The 20,076-nt window shown below is 32.6% G+C and overlaps 3 protein-coding genes across 3 annotated transcripts; 1 reads left to right on the top strand and 2 right to left on the bottom strand.

Annotated features, from left to right (window-relative positions):
• Nucleotides 1–1,569: 1,569 nt before the first annotated feature.
• On the bottom strand, nt 1,570–9,862 carry LOC123667741. Its single transcript, XM_045601580.1, has 9 exons — nt 9,544–9,862; nt 7,995–8,101; nt 7,621–7,851; nt 6,934–7,110; nt 6,444–6,505; nt 5,951–6,101; nt 4,839–4,983; nt 3,817–4,237; nt 1,570–1,723 (listed from the first exon to the last, which is right to left on the bottom strand). Exons 1-9 carry the CDS (start codon nt 9,860–9,862, stop codon nt 1,570–1,572), a joined length of 1,767 nt encoding a protein of 588 aa, XP_045457536.1.
• A 276-nt stretch (nt 9,863–10,138) lies between these two features.
• LOC123667841 (RNA-binding protein 8A) lies at nt 10,139–14,337 on the top strand. The gene is made up of 5 exons (XM_045601679.1): nt 10,139–10,383; nt 10,622–10,718; nt 11,418–11,535; nt 12,085–12,198; nt 12,966–14,337. The coding sequence occupies exons 1-5, from the start codon at nt 10,323–10,325 to the stop codon at nt 13,068–13,070; spliced, it is 495 nt and encodes a 164-aa protein (XP_045457635.1). The 5' UTR covers nt 10,139–10,322; the 3' UTR covers nt 13,071–14,337.
• Nucleotides 14,338–17,873: 3,536 nt separating this feature from the next.
• LOC123668000 (60S ribosomal protein L23) lies at nt 17,874–19,804 on the bottom strand. Its single transcript, XM_045601824.1, has 4 exons — nt 19,694–19,804; nt 19,413–19,496; nt 18,787–18,914; nt 17,874–18,095 (listed from the first exon to the last, which is right to left on the bottom strand). The coding sequence occupies exons 1-4, from the start codon at nt 19,704–19,706 to the stop codon at nt 17,898–17,900; spliced, it is 423 nt and encodes a 140-aa protein (XP_045457780.1). The 5' UTR covers nt 19,707–19,804; the 3' UTR covers nt 17,874–17,897.
• Between the last annotated feature and the right edge of the window lie 272 nt (nt 19,805–20,076).

The following is a 20,076-nucleotide window of genomic DNA, read 5'->3' on the forward strand; positions in this document are numbered from 1 at the left end:
TTTGCATATACAAAGTATAGCCACCAAATTGTACACATAGTAATATGTATATATACTATACTTACTAATACTTACTTTTATTTATATATATGTATATATACTTATAACTTATATATAAGTTATTTTCTATGATTAAACAAAAAATATTTTATTCTGTGACTAGACCGATCCACGGACAGACAGATTTTTTAAAGCTTCGTACTGTATATAAAATTTTGAGAACCACTGGCAGTAGGCAAAAAGGTCATTGTACGAAATTCTTCGTGCTCCGCGTCCGTGCTATAGTATATTGTGTTTGTGTTTCCGGACCCCCGACACTGGCGTTAATCCTAATAATGGGAGCCGTTGAGTGTGAATCGTTTATTATTATTATTATATAATATACATAGAGTACCTAACATACAGAATGGTTTTTAGTAACAATCGATGTCAACTTTTTTCGTTATTATAGTTATTTTATTAATTTACAAATTGAAAATTATATAAAAAATACTGTTATATACATTTGAATATACTGTTCTACAAGGAACTAGATATGTTAATTGAATATTAATATATTTTTGTGCATCAAAAATAATTTATGAGTTATAATTATGTTTAAAACATAATAATACTAGAAACAACAGAAACATCAAATTAGTGGACCGGTTAATGTGAAAATATAAGAAAAATCAATATCATCTTAATTACAATAGATGTACAGATTGTGTATACAAAACATTTGTACAGATAATAATTATATATTTACTTAGGTATATAATCTTCAGCGAAGAGATTTTAGATCCAATGTCATATTCATAATAAAAAAAAAAAACATACGCGCAAAAAACTGTCAACGATGAAACTTATCAAATAAAAATAAGTAGATATAAATTAGGTTATTCACAATCACTCATCACTTACATTGTGAATCAATACTTACAAATTATAATTACACAATCGATCACCATTAATCGATAAATTGTTTTAACATAACAACAAATTAAACATAATTATCAATTATACATTCTACATTCATGTTTCAAATCAACATTTCTTACACAAGAACAAAGTACATACATAAAGAAATAGATACATAATTTAAATAGAAATACATTACTTAGATACGAATTAAAAAGACAGTATACAATAGAGTAAATATAGATTCTTACACTTTTACATCTACTGACATTATTAATATTCCTTTTTTTAATTTCCAAAAATTAAAAAAAGAAACCGTCAACAGGTGACGTGTAATATCAATATTTTATATTTTGCTTAAAAAATTAAGCAAAAATAAAAACGACTAAAGACCGGTTTCTATATTAAAAAGAAACGATTCGTTTTGCTCACGAGCGTAGACTTCGAACACGACATGTTCGAAATTCAAAATGTTCGTTATTGAATTTAAACGGTTCGTAAGCACAGTTGTTTTTTTTTTATATATAAAAGAATTTATACCTAAAGAGGTAAGGTTACAGCGTCTAACATTTACGGAAATAAAATCTATTTAGTAACACAATGACAGTTCAGAAAAGGGGATATTCAAGGACTCTTAAAAACTGTTGAGATGTCCTTGAAGATCTCGCGCTAGGGACGCTTAAAGTACTGCTCGTCGATTCGTTTCGCGAGAGCGACGAGCGTGTCGTGTCGCCTCACTGTGTCAGCGAGTTTACGACAAGGCAGTCTTGTCGTGATTATCGTAAAAACGTGACCGAATACCAGAGCGTCGAGTTCCGTTGGACTGTTGACAAATGACCATGAGATTATATAGTTATTGAATATAACCCATCTGTAACTTCCGATTCCAAATAAAAACACAGGCTTGTATTGTTCTAACTCAAATCTAAATAAGTCGTTTATCTTTCCAATGTTTCACAAATGTTCAACCAAACTTTAGAATTATAATACTAAAATTCTGAGTCTGAATTTTTTATAATATGCTATGTATTAATAAATCTATATTACACACAGACTCGGTACGGGATTCGAACCCACAACCCTGGAGCAGAAAACACCGCCATTTTTTTAAGCTACTGAAGTGGCAAACAAACTTACAACCCACTCAATGGTAAGGAAATACCGTAACCTAGCGACGCCTGCAACACAGAAGCATTATAAGTTCGTTGCCGAACCTATCTTAACGTCTCCCCAAGCCTTGGCTACCTTACTCGCCACAGGTACACAAAACTGCTTGATAGCATATTTAGCTGTGATCTTCTGTAAGGTCGAGGTACTACCCCCAGTCGGGCTGCTCCATATTTCGAGCAAGATATTTTCTGCTGCTAGCTACTTCAACAAAAATTAATTTAAAGATGACAGAACATTTCATGCAAACAACTTAATTATAAATGTCGATCCCTATTACGCATAAAGTCGGAAATTAGTTCTTTAATGAAGCGGTTTTGTGTCATTAGAGAAACATACTACATATTCTTCAATTGGAAATATGTATTAATATTTATTATAATCATTAAAGCCGACATTATGAGTAGGTGGCATCGAATTTATCTGCCATTTTGTAAAAATAAAATCAAACAAAATAAACAACAAATATTTATTTATAGTAACTGTTAATTTGAAACATAAATAATATCAATAATCAATTTTATTATTTTATAATTTTTAAAATTTGTTTTACTTCATCCACATTCTTTAGATAAATAATCTAGATATTAATCTTCTTGATAATTATTATGCTCTTTATTTTGTCTAGAAATGAATCTTAGAAAACTTTCAATACTCATTCTTTCTTTACTCGGCACTTTTACTGTCAAAATCGGATCTAAAAACGTTATTTTTATATAAATTTTCAATTAAAATAAAATTATGTAGTTTTTTTTACAATTATACTAGAAACTAAAGAGATTATGATCTGTGATTATATACAAGAGATTTTTTTATCTGTAATGAATTCCCTTTAATTATTTTTTTACTAAATTTAAATTGTATTTATTTACAGGGTAATATTATTATAACTTTTAAAATTATATGTATTAATATTTTAAATTGATCATCTAATGATCAAAGAGGCAGACACTACAGATTAAAAAGATTATATAAAAACTAGAAAAAAAGTAAAAAAAATGCAATAAAAAAAAACCTTTCACTAGTCCATCGTGTATGTTATCTTTAGAACAGCTTGTAAGTACTTTATCAAGTACTTTTTCATTATTCAATTGTTGTATATTATCATTATTCCTGCCAAAATTATAAAATATTATAAAAATTCTGTACTATGTGCAATGGCGTAGTGACGGGAGGGGGGCAAGGGGGATGCCCCAGGCTTTATTCACAAAGGGGCGCAAAATTGCTGGACTATATGGTTTTCGAATGAGGGGGGCGAAAGAGGGGGGCGCTAAAAAGTTATTGTGCCCCGAACGCGAGTTAAGTTCGCTACGTCACTGACTATGTGTATAGTGGCATACAAGCGTACTGTCCATATACTAATAAGTTTTTACTGTTGCCTATCGCCTGCAACACCAGAAGCATCGTAAGCGCGTTTCCGGCTCTACCCCCCGACACTACCTTACTCACACAGAAACACAACACTACCGTGAGCAGTGTTATTTAGTTGTGATCTTCACACCATTTGTAACATTTGTGTGTACTTTAATAAAAATTACATTACATATCATAATATTTAGTAGTGCATAAACATCACTGCGTATATGCATCTGCACATGCTAGAGTTGAACGTTAAAGATTTAAAATAAATATTTCTCTTACCTAAATTCCAATACCAAAAATCACAGATTAAACTGATATTAACTACGGCTCAAAACTAAAAGGTAAAATTAAATTATTTAATAAATAACTTAAAAATCTAAATTTTACCTAGAATCCATAAAAAGCTCCGAACTATTCTTCGTAATAACATCGATAACTCCATTATCGATAAACGCATCATCCACGACACTATCGATAACCTTTATCACCTCTTCTGTCAAATCAGAAACTGTCATATCGGTCCCACTTTCGTTAATCGTATCCAAATCATTTACTTTATTTTCAAAACTAGCAAAATTCTTATTTGGAAAAGCAATAACTTCAAATTCATTTTTAACAATATCTGTATATTTATTATCTGCTATTTCATCGACTTTAGTGATAATATCATCCATGATATCGATAATAAATTGATTCGATTCGTTTAGTGTCGATTTAGTGATGTTCCTGTTTGTATTATACTCGCAAGTTATTTTCCCATCACGGGACGTCATTATTATTATTTGTTTTGATGCGAAAGGTTTAAACCCTGTTTCAGAATAAACGTTATACTTAGAATAGTATAAATGTATGTATCTTAAATTCTACATTTGAAACTCTAATTAATATTTTACTCTAGCATCTCCAGAAGATTAAATAATTAATAATAATTATTAAGATTAAATAGAACGGAAATCATTTAAAAAAAATATTTTTTTTTACGAAAACGAAAATGACAAACACTACATTAACGTACTACTAATTAATAACTTTTTATAAATATAAATTATCCTACTCCTCCAAATTATCCTACTGTTCCAATATATCCTACTCCTTCTCCTACATGGGGAAAGAGGCCTATGCCCAGAAGTGGGATATTGCAGGCCGAAGCGAAATATAAATTAATATACTGCCAAAAAAAAAAAAAAACAACAACTGAATTATATATCATAATATAACAAAAAAAGGTATGTTTTTAAACTGAGAGCAATTTTCTCAGATACCAATTCAATAAAAACTACTTACTAATAAAATAAAAATATAATTCTCTAACAAGAATATTTAAAATATATTTAATATAAAACTATCAATATTTTATTATCACCAAACAAAATAGCCTCTAATACTGTAAAAAGTACAATAATAATAACCGAAAACATCCTTGCCACATTTCTCACTCTCTCTATTTTTAATGCACACCTTAGAACGCCTTACTTGTGAAAGGCTTCGTACAGGAGACATGCGACGTTTTACACATAATTGACAACCTTGAGTTACTAAATATTCTTCTTGAGGCTATGTTTTGGAAAAAAAAGGGTGTGTAGAAGTCACGCACATAAGAAGTTATACTTCATTGGCTAACTAATTTCACGTTGCTCTAACTTATTTCTCGTTGACTAGCTAACTTCTAACTGAGGTAGGGCACAACAGGAATTTCCTGCTCAAAATATGGAGCAGCCCGACTGGGGTAGTACCTCGACCTTACAGAAGATCACAGCAAAATAAAACTATTTTCAAGCAGTATTGTGTTTCTGTTGGTGAGTAAGGTGACCAGAGCTCCTGGGGGGATTGGGGATTGGGTCGGCAACGCGCTTGCGATGCTTCTGGTGTTGCAGGTGTCTATAAGCTACGGTAATCGCTTACCATCAGGTGAGCCGTACGCTTGTTTGCCGACCTAGTGACATAAAAATAAAATTTCAAGATGTCGGTTGTTTGTTACGGGTTGCGCGCGCATCGTATAAATTTACACTCATCATTTTTGCCTAGCGCGCCAAAAGAAGTATAACTTCAAAAGAACAGGATAAAAATGAAATGGAATGGAAAAGGGAGAATGGAAAGAGTAAGAGAATGAGAAATTATTTATTTTTTGACGCTAGATATGAGTATCTTTAAAACACTATCGCTACTAATAGTTAATTTAAACTGTCAAAAGGAATTATGACACGGAATAGGAGCCTTATATATGTAGATTACCGATTTAAGATTTCACTAAAAATAAATTACATAATTATATATTACCCCCATTCAAAATGGACAACATCATAAGAGATTAATATCATGTACTTTATGACCTTTATTTGTGTACATATTAGAGTTTTGACTAACCTATCCTCTATTGTATCCTATAACTGTTTTTGCTTACAATAAAAAAGTAAATACCAATTGTTAATGTCGTAAAAATGTTACAACGAACATTTAATATCAATTTAATAACATTTCCATTAAATCAAGAAAAATCAATTAAATAATCAAACAAACATACCGTCAATTTCATCTGAGTGATGTTAGACATTCTTAGGAAGTGTCTCAAGAGAGCGTTCGTAATAGGTTTTATCATTAAAACCGCTTTAGGACCGTTCGCTGATAGCAACGCTTTCATATGACCGTATAGTAGAGCATCCAAGGGAGTTGGTCTAGACAAAGGATTGGATTTAGGATATTGTCTATCGGGAAATTTTTCCATTTCCATAGGAATTCCAAGTGCCGAAATTAGTGTTGCTATTATGTAATTTTTAATTATCAAAAGATACTCTGGTTTACAAACATAGTCTATGAACACTTTCTAAATGCACCAGGATATGGGTAATCAAAATTAATTTTTTTAACGATTTTTAAAGAACTTAAACGAAAGAAAGATTAAAACAATCTGTACCAATTTTTTTTTTAAAATAACCTAATACCAAATTAATTTATTCAAAATGGCAGACAAAAAAGATAATTTTTAATCAATATAATCATAAATGAAACAAACTTACGTCCCAAAGAAGTAATCCCTGTCCCCTAATCGCTGACTGAGTGAATTGCAGCACTGTTCAACCTGAAATATTAATAAAGTAATTCTAAATCAATAATTTTAAATTATTTTTAAACCGGAAAATTGAAGATTAAGAAAAATTATTAAAATTATTTAATAGTAGATTATTGCAGTTACGATGTAGTTTCGCTATAGACCTAACATATTTATCTGGTTTTTTTTTTTCAATAATCAGGGCAAACAAGCCAACAGTACCATACGATAAAATGACTAATCCCACCCATAGACATCAGCAATATTAAAGAGTAGACAGGCCTTTAGGGAAAAACTCCCAAATTATAGCACTAAAGTAAAACCTCAGAAGAAATGTAATTTATTGCTATCCACGTCTTTATTTATTATTTTATTATTAAGATATATAAAAAAAGAATAATAACCAAGAATTTTAACCAACTCGATCGAAACTTTACATTTAATAATAAATAACTTACATCAGCCAAAACCTGTTCCAATGTTTTATCATACCAGTGAAGCGCTTTCAATCTCTTTATAACACTTGATCGTTTCGACCTTGTCTGAAACCATCCCAGTGGCCAAGGATACACAGAAGAATTACGTACACGAGTCACTGTGTTGAAAGTTTCTTGATCTACCCATGATATGTACAGCTGTAATGCAAAGTGATTACTAAATTATTATAAACTAGAAGTATAGCTAGTGCGTTGCCGACCCTACCCGACCCTCCCCAGGAACTCTGGCCACTTTACTCACGACAGCAACATGACATTACTTGAGTGCATTATGACTTAGCTGTGTGATCGTTACCATGTACGTCAAAAGTACAGTTAGCAGCTGTGTGTTTTAAGCAAAGTTGCATAAATTTTCAAGTTCATGCACACCAATGCATATGCGCAAGGAACACAACACTACTTGAAAGCAGTATTATTTGACTGTGATCTTCTGTAAGCTGTAAAATACTTACCCAGTCAGGATGCTCCAAATTTCCTGCCCTACCTTAATGAGAACTTAAGTACTCTGTCTATTATACATTATACTTGAAAGTTATTAGTCAAAGCAACTGCCTTTACTAAGTTTCAACTATATACATAGGAGACATTATTTTACTAATCATTATCATACTTAACCAACTTCAAAACTAAGTAACAAAAATTACATACCTCAGCATTAACCAGAACATTCGTAATCAAACTCATATACGCTCTCATCTCAGCCCTTTCTTCTGTAGATAAGTTTGAACATAGAGTCACACCCTTATTGGCTGCAAAATGTACGATCGGCTCCAATTCTGACACTACAAACGCTCCACATTTAATGAAGGGAACTCGTCCAGACGGTGACATGAACTCTGCGTTCCAACGCATTTCCACTTCGAATGGTAGGCTGCACATCTAGAAAGAAATGAAAAGGCATATTTAAAAAGTATTTTCAAAGCCATTATTGTTGCATCTTTAAAAATATTACAGCAGAGCAGGTTCAATGTAAACAGCATTAACAGCCTACACACAATATAAAAAAAATTCTATACTCTTACCTTTAAGAAAGCTTGAACAGCTAAACAGCTAGCATTATCCGGGAGCAATATTTGTTCCACCTCGTAAGGTTGGAACAGCTTTACATTGTCCGGCCATGGTTCTTGTGCTACAATGTATAAACACGATCAAATACTCTTCATTGGAAATTAAGTAACAAAAAGTTTAGACAAGTAAACACCCATATGTAATGATTAGACACTACACTCAAAGGTAAGAAAGATTTACAAAGACATATTTTTATATGTTTAACAGGTATTGTTTAAAAATAAAACATGCTATCTTGTTACAATAAGGGCCTGGTTCACTGGCGGTTGACAAACTATATCCTGCGCAGTCACTATTAGCTGTAACCACAGGGGGTAAAATAGGCCATTATCTATTTCACCTCAATAATAACAAAAATTTTAGATCTCCATTTATAAACAGATATATACTAAACTTAAAAATGAAATTTGATAGTGATAATGCAAAATGCATCAGAAGCTTTCTTTTTTTTTTATACAACTAGATCGGCAAATAAGCTTATGACTCACCGGATGGTAAGCAATTACCGTAGCTTATAGATGACTGCAACACCTGAAGTATTGCAAGCTTGTTGCTGACGCTATCCCTAATTCTCCCAGGAGCTCTGGTTACCTTATTCACACAAGAACACAACACTGCTTGAAAGCAGTATTATTTAACTGTGACCTTCTGTAACGTCAAGGTACTACCCCAGTCAGGCTGCTCCATATTTTGAGCAAGAAATTTCCTACTGCACCCTACCTCAGTCATCTGTTGGATATCATCAGATAGCCTTAATAGCCAACCAGTGAAAAAGGCCCTAATAATAAAATATATTTCCATAGATACATATTCTCGTATTAATGGAGATTTTTATGTTTCAGGTATGTTATATATTTTATTAGTCACATGTTCAAAATCACCATAAATCACTGTAAACTAATAAAAATCACGCATTTCAAATAGTAAATATATACCAAATACAAAATCATCGATTGTCATTTTAAACTATAAAATATCATACAATGATGTAACTATGTTGAATCTCTTCTTATTTATTTAGGGCACACCGCATCTATAATTAAATAATGGTGTCAAAGAGTCTAAATATAGTAAAAAACATTATGTAATACGACAATGTAAATAATGATTGAATTTACGTAAAAATATATTTACCGTTTAGAGACGTTATGATAGTATCTTTAAGAGATACTTCCGGCATGTTTCTATGTTACAAATATTTTGGTATTGTTATACACGAATGTATATTTATACTATTTTTATCTCTGAATTTAAAGCATAAGCTGAATTAAACACGGCACAAGTAAAAACTTTCACAGGATGACAAGTTGTCAAAATCGCAATGGTTTTTTTTTTAATAAAAAAATGACATTGATGAAAATATTGCTCTATGTTAAAAACAAAACTTTAAAATAAAATGTGATTTCCACGGTCCACACTTCCACAGTCCACACCTTATCTTTCAAAAATTGTAAAAACACTTTTTTAATTTGCTTGGTAACTAAAGAAGTAAGTAAATCTTACCCATTTGTATGAGTTTTGTTATGTTATCCCCAACACATGCAACATTATTATTGAGTAAATTAATTCCAAAAGCAAATTCTTCATCATCACAAAAATCAAACGGTTTATCAAGTGCTTCTGTTTGTCTTGGATCCGCAGATAAATTCGATTTAGAGTTTATTAGTTCAATATAGTTATTGAGAATTGCTTCACCAACTCTACTTTGTGGAGATGATGACCTAGACGTTTTTGTTGGAGACTTAAATCTGTCATCATAAGATAAACACGTTTTTAATTTAGGCTCTTTAATTTCATTTACCCATAAATTAAAGACACTCATTTTCAATTTTTTGTAATTTTTGAAACTAAAAATATTATTATATAAAAGAATTATACTAAAGTTTTGAAAGATAGCAATGACGGAAGTATTTTTTTTATTATTATTTTTCTAGCATGTAAATTGTAAGAACTACGTTAGGGTTTAAAATTTACATAACATATAGATACATTTAAATAAATAAAGTAACAGTCTTATCTATACTGAAAAATCGTTTATACTAATTCTTTTAAAAATAAAATAATAAATTCGTATTTTTATTGTTACACTATCTGCAATTGTTCTTATATATTTTATAATCTGTTTTTCCTTATGCGTGTCAAACAAATCTAAATAAATGTTTCATGTTATAGAATAAAGAAATACATAAATAGTTTCATAAAGGTTTAACATATTAAAACTTGCATTATAAGATATATTACATAAATTGATAAATATTTATTTCCATTTATTATAAAGCAATATGGCCGACGTTTTGGATATTGAAAATTCAGAGGAATTCGAAGTTGATGAGGACGGTGAACGTATGTAGAATAACTTTCCCTAAATTATTATTTTTACGTATAATTTCGAATACTACTAGAGATATGCCTTATTTTGTGTTTTAAAAGTTTTATAAAGACATATTTACTTGCTTTTCAAAAAAAAAACAACGGTATATTAAAGTAGGTTAGGTTTGAATCACTCAATTGGAACACTTCATTTTCCAAATTAATTTGTAAGCTTAGTACGAAAACATATTTATTTATTGATTATTTTTAGAGGGAATTGCGCGTTTGAAGGAAAAGGCGCGGAAACGTAAAGGACGTGGTTTTGGTTCGGAATCTGGTGGCGGTTCCGAAAGAGGTAACAGAGGCAGGTAAGAAAATCGTCAAAATTTCATCTTTAAAATGCTGCTGTGCGTTTGTGGTTGTGTTTTGTTGGTGTCTCACAATCCGGTAGTCACATACTAGTGATAGCCATTAAGTGTGAAATGCTTATACTCTACCTAGAAAAATTGTCCATGAATTACTTTTTTTATGTAGGTAGTACGAAATAGGGTCAAAGAGTAAAAAATCTAACAATCATATAGTGCTTACTACCTACCCATGGATAATTTTAAAATTAGAACAGAGTACTGTTATTGACAACATGGTCTAGAAATGTGTACAAATTTTCTTAACCTTGCTCCAACAATCAACACTTTCTGAAGACTAAATATTCTTTTTGTTAGTCATTGCTGGCCTAAAGTATAGTATGGATGTTTATGTGTCTAATAAAATATTTTCTAATTATGTCTAATACTTTGATACTAAAATAGGCTGTTTAAATTAAGTTTTTATATGTTAATCTATATAAATATATATATGTGAATGTTTGTCTGTATGTCCTTTATAGAATCGTTAACTATACATGATCTTCACCAGTGTTGTGCATGAGCCCACAAAAGTTTCTGAGTTGGTACGACCAAAAAAAAATTCAAAAAAAGCATAGCAACACACGCAGGGTACAACTAGTTTCTAATCAATACCTGTTACATAACTCCTTTGATTTCATCTGTTGTCATCTTTACTTCTAGATATGACAGTCTAGCCCCTGAAGGAGATGGCAACACTCCGGGGCCACAGAGATCAGTGGAAGGTTGGATTCTGTTTGTCAGCAATGTTCATGAAGAAGCACAGGAGGAAGATATACAGGTACATATTTTACTAGAAAATTTGAAAAATAAAAGTGTCCTATATCCAAAGTTGATTGGAAGAGGAATATTTTTATACAATGAGATCGGTTTTGTGTATATTGTTCGGAATAAATCTGATTTATTTATTTTGGTGTGTGAAATAAAGAGTTTTATTACTGTTTAAAAAGTCCAAAACATCTATATAGTTTTTCACACAGGTCACACTGTCCACCTGGAGTTTTATTTCACTTACATAGTATATTGTTTCATATCATATTATACATTGTAAGTTTTTCCTTAGGCACGAAGCTCTTAAATTTTGTATTAAATTTCATTACAACCAACATTGAAGTGTAGATGTGAAATTGATGATGCAAAGCTATATTTTCTCAAAGAATTACTAATTATAAATAAAATCTGTAGTGTTTAAACTTTTTTATTTGCTTTTTTTATGTATTTAAAAAAGTCATACTCTAGATCAGTTTCTCTTTGGGAGCAGGAATGAGGCAGACAAACAATACCTTGTATCTGTTAATATAGTAATATAAATTATTGTATTTATTTACAGAACCAGTTTTCTGAGTTTGGAGAAATCAAAAATATACACTTGAATCTCGACCGTCGTACTGGCTTCTTGAAGGGATATGCCTTAGTTGAATATGAAACATACAAACAGGCAGCCGTAAGTTGTTTCATGTAGCTATGTATATAAATAAAAATGAATTTGTAAGATGTATGTGTGGCGCTTAACTTAGAAATGACTGCACTAAATTGTTTTTTTTTTTTTTTTTTGTTATTGCCGGGGCAAGGTTTGTGTAAAAGAAATTTTAAATAATAGAGCTAGGAGAAAAATAAAAACAAAGCTAACTAAGAAGCTGGACATCCATGAATTACGTGTGTTCAGAATGGGGGGGGGGTTCAATGAAATCTCACCAAATCACATTTGAACCGAGGGGGATAATCGAAAATCTCACATCAAGTTCAAAAATTATAAAAAATTTAAAAAATATATATTTTGAGTGTTCATTTTACCCACATATGATTATATGATATGATATTAAATCTCATGGCTATTAAAATTATTTAGTTTTTGCTTTATCTTTATTTAATTGAAATAAATTAACTATAGTACACTTGAACAGTTAATATTTCCCGTCAATCTCTATTATATTCAGCGTCAATCTCACGTAAGGGACGGGGAGGTCCTGCAGGCAAATCTCACCTAAGGGGGGGAAGGGTTCTAAACTGATCGAAAAATAGCTCACTTAATTAGTGGATGTCCCATTATTCTGCTTTATCTGTTTCGATAATAGTGCGCTAGAACTACCAGACAGCTTGAAAAATAATCTAACCAGTCTACATTAATATAAAATGTAACATAGAAATATACAAGAAAAAAAAACAAAATCAGTTATGTTTATATGAATCTCAATATTATTTCTGTTACAGAGTGCCCGTGAGGCTCTAGACGGAGCTGATATTCTCGGACAAGCGATATCCGTGGACTGGTGCTTCGTCAAGGGACCGACAAAGACTCACAGGAAAAGACGATAGTATCATTAACTCATTATGTATTGCACTTTAAAATATATTTGTGGATTTAGTATTAAGATGTGTTTTTGTTAATAGTTTCCGTATTATCCATTGGGGCTGTCAATGAAATACGTTTGCAAATAAGTTTGTCTAAGATTTTTTTAAAAGTGAAACTAGGTACTCTAGAATCGTGATTTGAAACTCGATAAAAAATTCGTCATAACAAAGAAAGAAATTCATAAATTTATAGGAGAGAATGAGATAGAATACATTGCTGCTGTTAACGCGTAAGAGACGCGTTTTGTGTGGCGCGTATTAGCCATGCGAAGTGTATATCACTGAAAAGAAAAGAGAGATATACATCATTTTGATCTTAGGATATATATCACTCATTTAGCTTAGTTAAATAATTTTACAATGCAACCAAAGTGCAACCTTATGTTGTCGTTAAAAAATACTTTTTCGCTTGTTCAAAGCAAGATGATTGAGTCTATGACGTTGTGAAATATGAATTGAAAAGATACAGAGCCATAGCTAACTATCTCTCTCTTTCGCATGATAAACGCCATCGTCCGATCGAGTTACACTAGCTCTGTCTCGTTTACTCTCACTCAGTACGTCAGTCGAAATGAATCATAAGCCTAGTGAGCTGGAGATATATTTGAAACGTAAGTGAGCTGATGAGAGTCTAGCTCACTTGAAAAGATATGTTGCATTTGTATCACTCTCATGAGTTACCCAAGTCTAGCGCGTATAACCTTTTTTACGAAACTGATCATCGAAATTGCAACCGTCATCGTGTCGCTATTTCTGAAATCGTTAAATTTACATTGTCCAAGTTAGCAAAAATGTTCATAAAATAAAAACTACTGAGCTAAATTAAATTAAAGAATTAAGTAAATCGGATCAAAAATTTCGGCGTTATAGGTGTACATAACAAAAAATACCAACCGAATTGACAATATCCTCCTGTTTGAAGTCGGTTAAAAATGTGATTTAGCATGACAAGTTCGTCCAAAATGGTAAAATTTTGCGTGACGTATTTTATAGACGGCCCCGTAACCATAAGGGTTAACGAAGTATCATTTAGATTATACGTTATCCACAACTTAATTTAAAATTTTTGGTTCTGGTAACTTATTTTTGAATATTCTTACATTTTTGTTTACCGCTCTTTTAAATGAACAAAGTTTATAATGTGGATATGTTTAAAGTGCTTTACGTAACATTATTACATTAACACCTAAACTAAGATTGCATATTGTAAGTAATGTATGTCTTTCTATAATCATTTTGTTTTATTTACCCAATATACCTTTTTTTTTACGTGGGGAAAATCCGTCATGGATACCCTCCAGCGCGGGGGCGCCAGAGGGTTATGTCAGACTCCTACTGACTAAAAACCACCACGTGTGAGCAGTCATCCGCCTGGGTGGTGCGAGAGGGGTCACGCTAGCATTCGCCACCTTACCCAATATACCTACATTAAGAGAAGGTGTAATTTGCATATTTAACTTCGTAATTGGATCAGCTTGGACGGCTGTCCAGTATTCTCGAACATTTTGAACCATAATACAATAGTGTCATGGTCGAAAAAATTCTTATATCTAGCTCAAAATCTGGAATAGCTCGACAGAAAGTATTTCATAAGCACAGACAATTAACCTCTGGTAGACCGGACTTCCCCGAGCGCGAGCTCCCATAGTCTCCAGCGAGGTTCGAGGTCGGTCCCGGTTGTTATCATATACACCTGATAGCGGTCGTTACTCATAGTAGGGAATATATCCGCCAACTCGCATTGGAGCAGCGTGGTGGATTAAGCTCTGATCCTTCTTCTACTTGGGGAAAGAGGCTTATGCCCAGTAGTGGGATATTACAGGCTGAAGCGTACTCAGTCTACTGCACCGCCCGCACGGCACTTAGGTACCTCGCATCTCCCGAGTAATATGATTCGATAAGCGCGCGCTACCTGAGACGTAGTTTTTTGCTCATAACGCACAAGTTTCTACACTTAGAACAAAAACGTTTATATTATTTTGAAGAGTATGAAAAGTGTTTGTACGTGCGTACACCAATTATAAAATCGCACTTGTTTCAGAGGGAGGGAGAAAAAGTGTCTTGATGCAAAAATATTTCGAAAAAATATAGTATTATGATACACTTGTCGACTTATCGTTGATTCTACTTATTCTGTTATTTTGTTTCACAATAGTATCTATCTAGCTCTAACCGCAAAAGAAATATATTGGTGATACAGCAAAGTTTCTTTTTTATACTTGAAAATAGGTGCTCTATATGATAGGCGGATATTTCAATTACAACTTGTAGAGCAATTACCGTAGGTACAGGGTTTGGACTTCATAGTTTATTTAGAAAAACTAATTATACTTAATTAGAATTGAAGATGAACAACGCAACGATAAAACTAAAAACAACATTTGGGGCAATAATATCCAAGAAAGTAGGATGTTTTTTTTTTAAAGCAAACTATACATATTTTACGTATCCTCGACAAATAGCATTATAAATATTCAAAAAGTAAACAAAATACACTTTGCATCTGTTTATAATATGTATACAGTTTCTTATAAAGAAAATAAGAAAACTCGATCCAAACAAAAAGCATAACGGTGAAATTGGCGGGTACGGGAGACTTTGACCGGTTGAATCTTACTAAATCTCTATGAAGAGCGCATGAATGTGTGTCTTGTAATAAAATACGGCTGTAAACTATTTTTACAAAAATAGTTGTCATTAATACCTATAAGATTTCAAAACGAGTTAGTCATCTGGGTTTGAATTCAAACCCGCAGTAAACTGCGGAGACAACATTTGTGATGTGAATTCAACCCCGCGGGAAACTACAGAGTACAAAACTTATGAGATCGTGACATATGCGTAGATAAATAATCTGGGGTTGAATTCAACTCTGCGGTAGACAAGTCATTAATACTCCTAAAGAAGTGTAATTAATGAAAAAAGTGTCACAATAAAATGCAGAACTTTTACACGTAAGACGAGGAAAACTTAGACTATTATTTGTAATACTACGTGGCCATTTCGTTGTACATGATAATGTTCGTACGCAAACTAAAACCCTTCTGGTTTCCAGTTTGGTTGTTAGTCCCTCAATGTCAAATATTTTGTATAATTCTGTAAGTATTAATGAGACAATTGAATATGCATAATGAGGGATAACTCAAGAGTAAATTTTTACGATACGCGCCCGCACCACACACAAAAAACCGACAACCTGAAGTTAGCTAGTCAACGACGAAGTCGGCTAGTCAACGAAGAAGTCGGCTAGTCAACGAAGAAGTCGGCTAGTCAACGAAGAAGTCGGCTAGTCAACGAAGAAGTCGGCTAGTCAACGAAGAAGTCGGCTAGTCAACGAAGAAGTCGGCTAGTCAACGAAGAAGTCGGCTAGTCAACGAAGAAGTCGGCTAGTCAACGAAGAAGTCGGCTAGTCAACGAAGAAGTCGGCTAGTCAACGAAGAAGTCGGCTAGTCAACGAAGAAGTCGGCTAGTCAACGAAGAAGTCGGCTAGTCAACGAAGAAGTCGGCTAGTCAACGAAGAAGTCGGCTAGTCAACGAAGAAGTCGGCTAGTCAACGAAGAAGTCGGCTAGTCAACGAAGAAGTCGGCTAGTCAACGAAGAAGTCGGCTAGTCAACGAAGAAGTCGGCTAGTCAACGAAGAAGTCGGCTAGTCAACGAAGAAGTCGGCTAGTCAACGAAGAAGTCGGCTAGTCAACGAAGAAGTCGGCTAGTCAACGAAGAAGTCGGCTAGTCAACGAAGAAGTCGGCTAGTCAACGAAGAAGTCGGCTAGTCAACGAAGAAGTCGGCTAGTCAACGAAGAAGTCGGCTAGTCAACGAAGAAGTCGGCTAGTCAACGAAGAAGTCGGCTAGTCAACGAAGAAGTCGGCTAGTCAACGAAGAAGTCGGCTAGTCAACGAAGAAGTCGGCTAGTCAACGAAGAAGTCGGCTAGTCAACGAAGAAGTCGGCTAGTCAACGAAGAAGTCGGCTAGTCAACGAAGAAGTCGGCTAGTCAGCGAAGAAGTTAGCTGGTCAACGAAGAAGTTAGCCAGTGAATGAAGTATAACTTCTTACGTTACGTACACACTTTTTTTAATATGTACGATTTTATTTTTGTGTTACCCACACATTAGGAATTCTAAATATTTTTGAATATCATATCAAAAATTGAGCGCTCCAGCGGGATTCGAACCCGCGTCTCCGACTGACCGTGTCGTTGCTCTAGCCAATTAAGCTATGGAACGATGTACCCGTCCGATGTAAAATCGTACATATTAAAAATAGCATGGTGTCGTCTCCTGTCAAAGATTTTCATTGTAATATGAAACTTTGAATAGTTACGGGTCTCTGTAAAGAACTCACTATAGACGGCGCCATGGTTCGCTTAAACCGAAAATAAAAATCATCATATCAAAAATTTCGCTCTAGCGGGTACATCGTTCCATAGCTTAATTGGCTAGAGCGCCGACACGGTCAGTCGGAGACGCGGGTTCGAATCCCGCTGGAGCGGTCAATTTTTGATATGATATTCAAAAAACACACTTTTTTTGTTAAATTTATACCCTAAGAGGACAGTAGGACAGTGTGATTAGTCTTAACTTCATATGATGTACATATCTTTGTCCAACAAGTAATTATTGTATGGTTAAAAAATATTAATATAATAAAAGTTTTATGTGTAATTTATATCTAAATTCTATCTTATGTCATCTACTTAAGCTTGCTTAAGACAGTTAAAAAATAAAAATAAGCTAATTAAAAAAAGGTGAGATTACAATAAAATCACAAATATTTGTTTAGACGTATATTAATTTCAAGCTATAGAGCTCGCGTTGGAAGCAATACGAGGCCAGAGATCCGCACACTCCTTAGCTACGGGGCCAGTGATGGCTGATCCTTTCATTTCTCCCTTGTTGTTTACTATAACGCCTGCGTTGTCTTCAAAGTATATGAACACCCCGTCACGCCTCCTGAACGGTTTCCGCTGCCTGATAACCACTGCAGGCATAACCTATTACACAAAATACAAACAAATTACCATACAATGGAAGAAATAATTAAATATTTGTACTGTTATTACAATTGTAAGAACAGTTTCCCTATTTTACACTATCTAAAATATGCAAGAAAGTAAATTCTAATCCTTTAACTAGAAGGTACAAAAAAAATAAGTTATTGAAGTATTTCATGCTGATTTATAGTTTATTAGAATATAAAATTAGTAATTAATTCTTTAATAAGAATCTTAAGCTTCAAGGTTAACAATTAAATATTATAAATAGACATATTTGTATCAAAATATTATGGTTCTAGTCTCGATGATAAAAATGCTCAGTCAGCCAAGGTGATATCAACACACTTTTATGTGAATTCAGTGATAAATTAGCGAAACCATGGCATATCATCATTGCAAATTTATCATCTAAACCAAAATCTAAAATCAAGAGTTCAAACTTAACATTTAATAATTCAAATGAAACATTTCAATTTGAAAAACTTTTCAGCCATTTTAAGACTTGTAAAACTTAGTAAAAATTGTATTAGAGAAAATCAAACTCAAAAATTACCTGATACTAATTCTTAAGCACTACAGTTAATTAAAATAATTAATTGAACTAGTTAATAATTTAAGTTTATCATTTCAATTTGCAATTTTAAAACTCGACAGACAGTAAAAAATAATAATTAAAAGAAAACCATACCTTTTTCCTAAGTTCAGGTTTACCCTTCTTGACAGTGGCTACGATCATGTCACCTGATCCGGCAGCTGGCAGCCTGTTCAGGCGACCCTTGATACCTTGCACAGCGATGACATACAGGTTTTTTGCACCTAAAATATTTATAAATGCAAATCAGTCATATTTCGATACTATATTAATTCCGAATTGGTGATAGTTTCACTTGTTACTTAATTTAATTAAGTAAGTCAAATATAGTTTTGGTGTATAATCAATAAATTTGAAACCTATTTGAATAATTATTATTTTTTGAATGGTTAACTACTAGCAAATTGAATTTATTTTGTTTGGTTGATATTATAAAGGGAATTAAGATTAAATAATTGATACAATACAATGTGTTAACTTGGTTTTACTCGTACCATTTCACTCCATCAAAATCAGTAACATTAACTTGACAAAACTATTAGTAAACTATTAGTATATTAAAAGTAGTTGTGTACGTTGTACTGGATGATTTCAGACACAGCCAAGGAAAATATCATTATGAATCAAAACACAATGTGTTAGTTAAGAATCATCACTAATGCATCCAGTACCTACATAACTGTAGTTACATATTAAGGTTATGATAAACATATTATATTTACCTGTGTTATCTGCGCAGTTAATAACAGCACCCACTGGGAGACCCAGTGAGATACGGAACTTCGCTCCCGCGGAACCACCACGTCCTTAAAACAATAAATATCACATTAAGAACACTCGTTACGACTTACACTTGACCAAAACACATGACAAAATATAAAACTAAATGGAAATAAACATGCATTCACGATATATAGGATAAAAGATGTGATTTTCACTTTGCTACAGGGTAATTTTGCTTAAATATAAAGAGATTCAAACGGATATTTTATAATTCACGAACCTCTCTTAGACATTTTGTTGTGTCAATTTTTTGAAGAGGAAATTAAAAGAACATCAATATGAACTTAGCAGAAGTTTGCGGTTTGTTACAGTTCGGAAATACAATTAGTGTGAAGTTAGCAATGGTTGGGAGTTTCTACTTCAAAAATTTTTAGAATACCGAAAAATTTTGAGAGGATCATTTAGTCGCGTATCATATTAAAATAAATGAATAAAATATTGGGTTTATTAATTAAATAATATAAATTAGAAAAAACATATTAAAATAGTTTTAAAATAATCGTTGTATTTTCAGACATTTTAACCGACTTCAAAAAAGAGGAAATTATCAATTTGGTTCGGTTGGTAATTTTTTTTTCATGTATGTACACCGATTACGTCAAG

This window comes from Melitaea cinxia, chromosome 29 (genome assembly GCF_905220565.1).
Source record: "Melitaea cinxia chromosome 29, ilMelCinx1.1, whole genome shotgun sequence".
Taxonomy (NCBI): domain Eukaryota; kingdom Metazoa; phylum Arthropoda; class Insecta; order Lepidoptera; family Nymphalidae; genus Melitaea; species Melitaea cinxia.

Excerpts from the sequence above, each read along its gene's own strand:
- LOC123667741 (XM_045601580.1), bottom strand. The coding sequence starts at position 9,862 with ATGAGTGTCTTTAATTTATGGGTAAATGAAATTAAAGAGCCTAAATTA. Across the intron at positions 6,506-6,933 it reads TGGAACAGGTTTTGGCTGAT|GTTGAACAGTGCTGCAATTC; the intron begins GTAAGTTATTTA and ends TTAATATTTCAG. Across the intron at positions 4,238-4,838 it reads ATGTGGCAAGGATGTTTTCG|GGTTTAAACCTTTCGCATCA; the intron begins GTTATTATTATT and ends ATTCTGAAACAG.
- LOC123667841 (XM_045601679.1), top strand. The coding sequence starts at position 10,323 with ATGGCCGACGTTTTGGATATTGAAAATTCAGAGGAATTCGAAGTTGAT. Across the intron at positions 11,536-12,084 it reads CACAGGAGGAAGATATACAG|AACCAGTTTTCTGAGTTTGG; the intron begins GTACATATTTTA and ends ATTTATTTACAG. Across the intron at positions 12,199-12,965 it reads AAACATACAAACAGGCAGCC|AGTGCCCGTGAGGCTCTAGA; the intron begins GTAAGTTGTTTC and ends TTTCTGTTACAG.
- LOC123668000 (XM_045601824.1), bottom strand. Across the intron at positions 18,915-19,412 it reads TAACTGCGCAGATAACACAG|GTGCAAAAAACCTGTATGTC; the intron begins GTAAATATAATA and ends TAAATATTTTAG. Across the intron at positions 18,096-18,786 it reads AACCTGAACTTAGGAAAAAG|GTTATGCCTGCAGTGGTTAT; the intron begins GTATGGTTTTCT and ends TTTGTGTAATAG.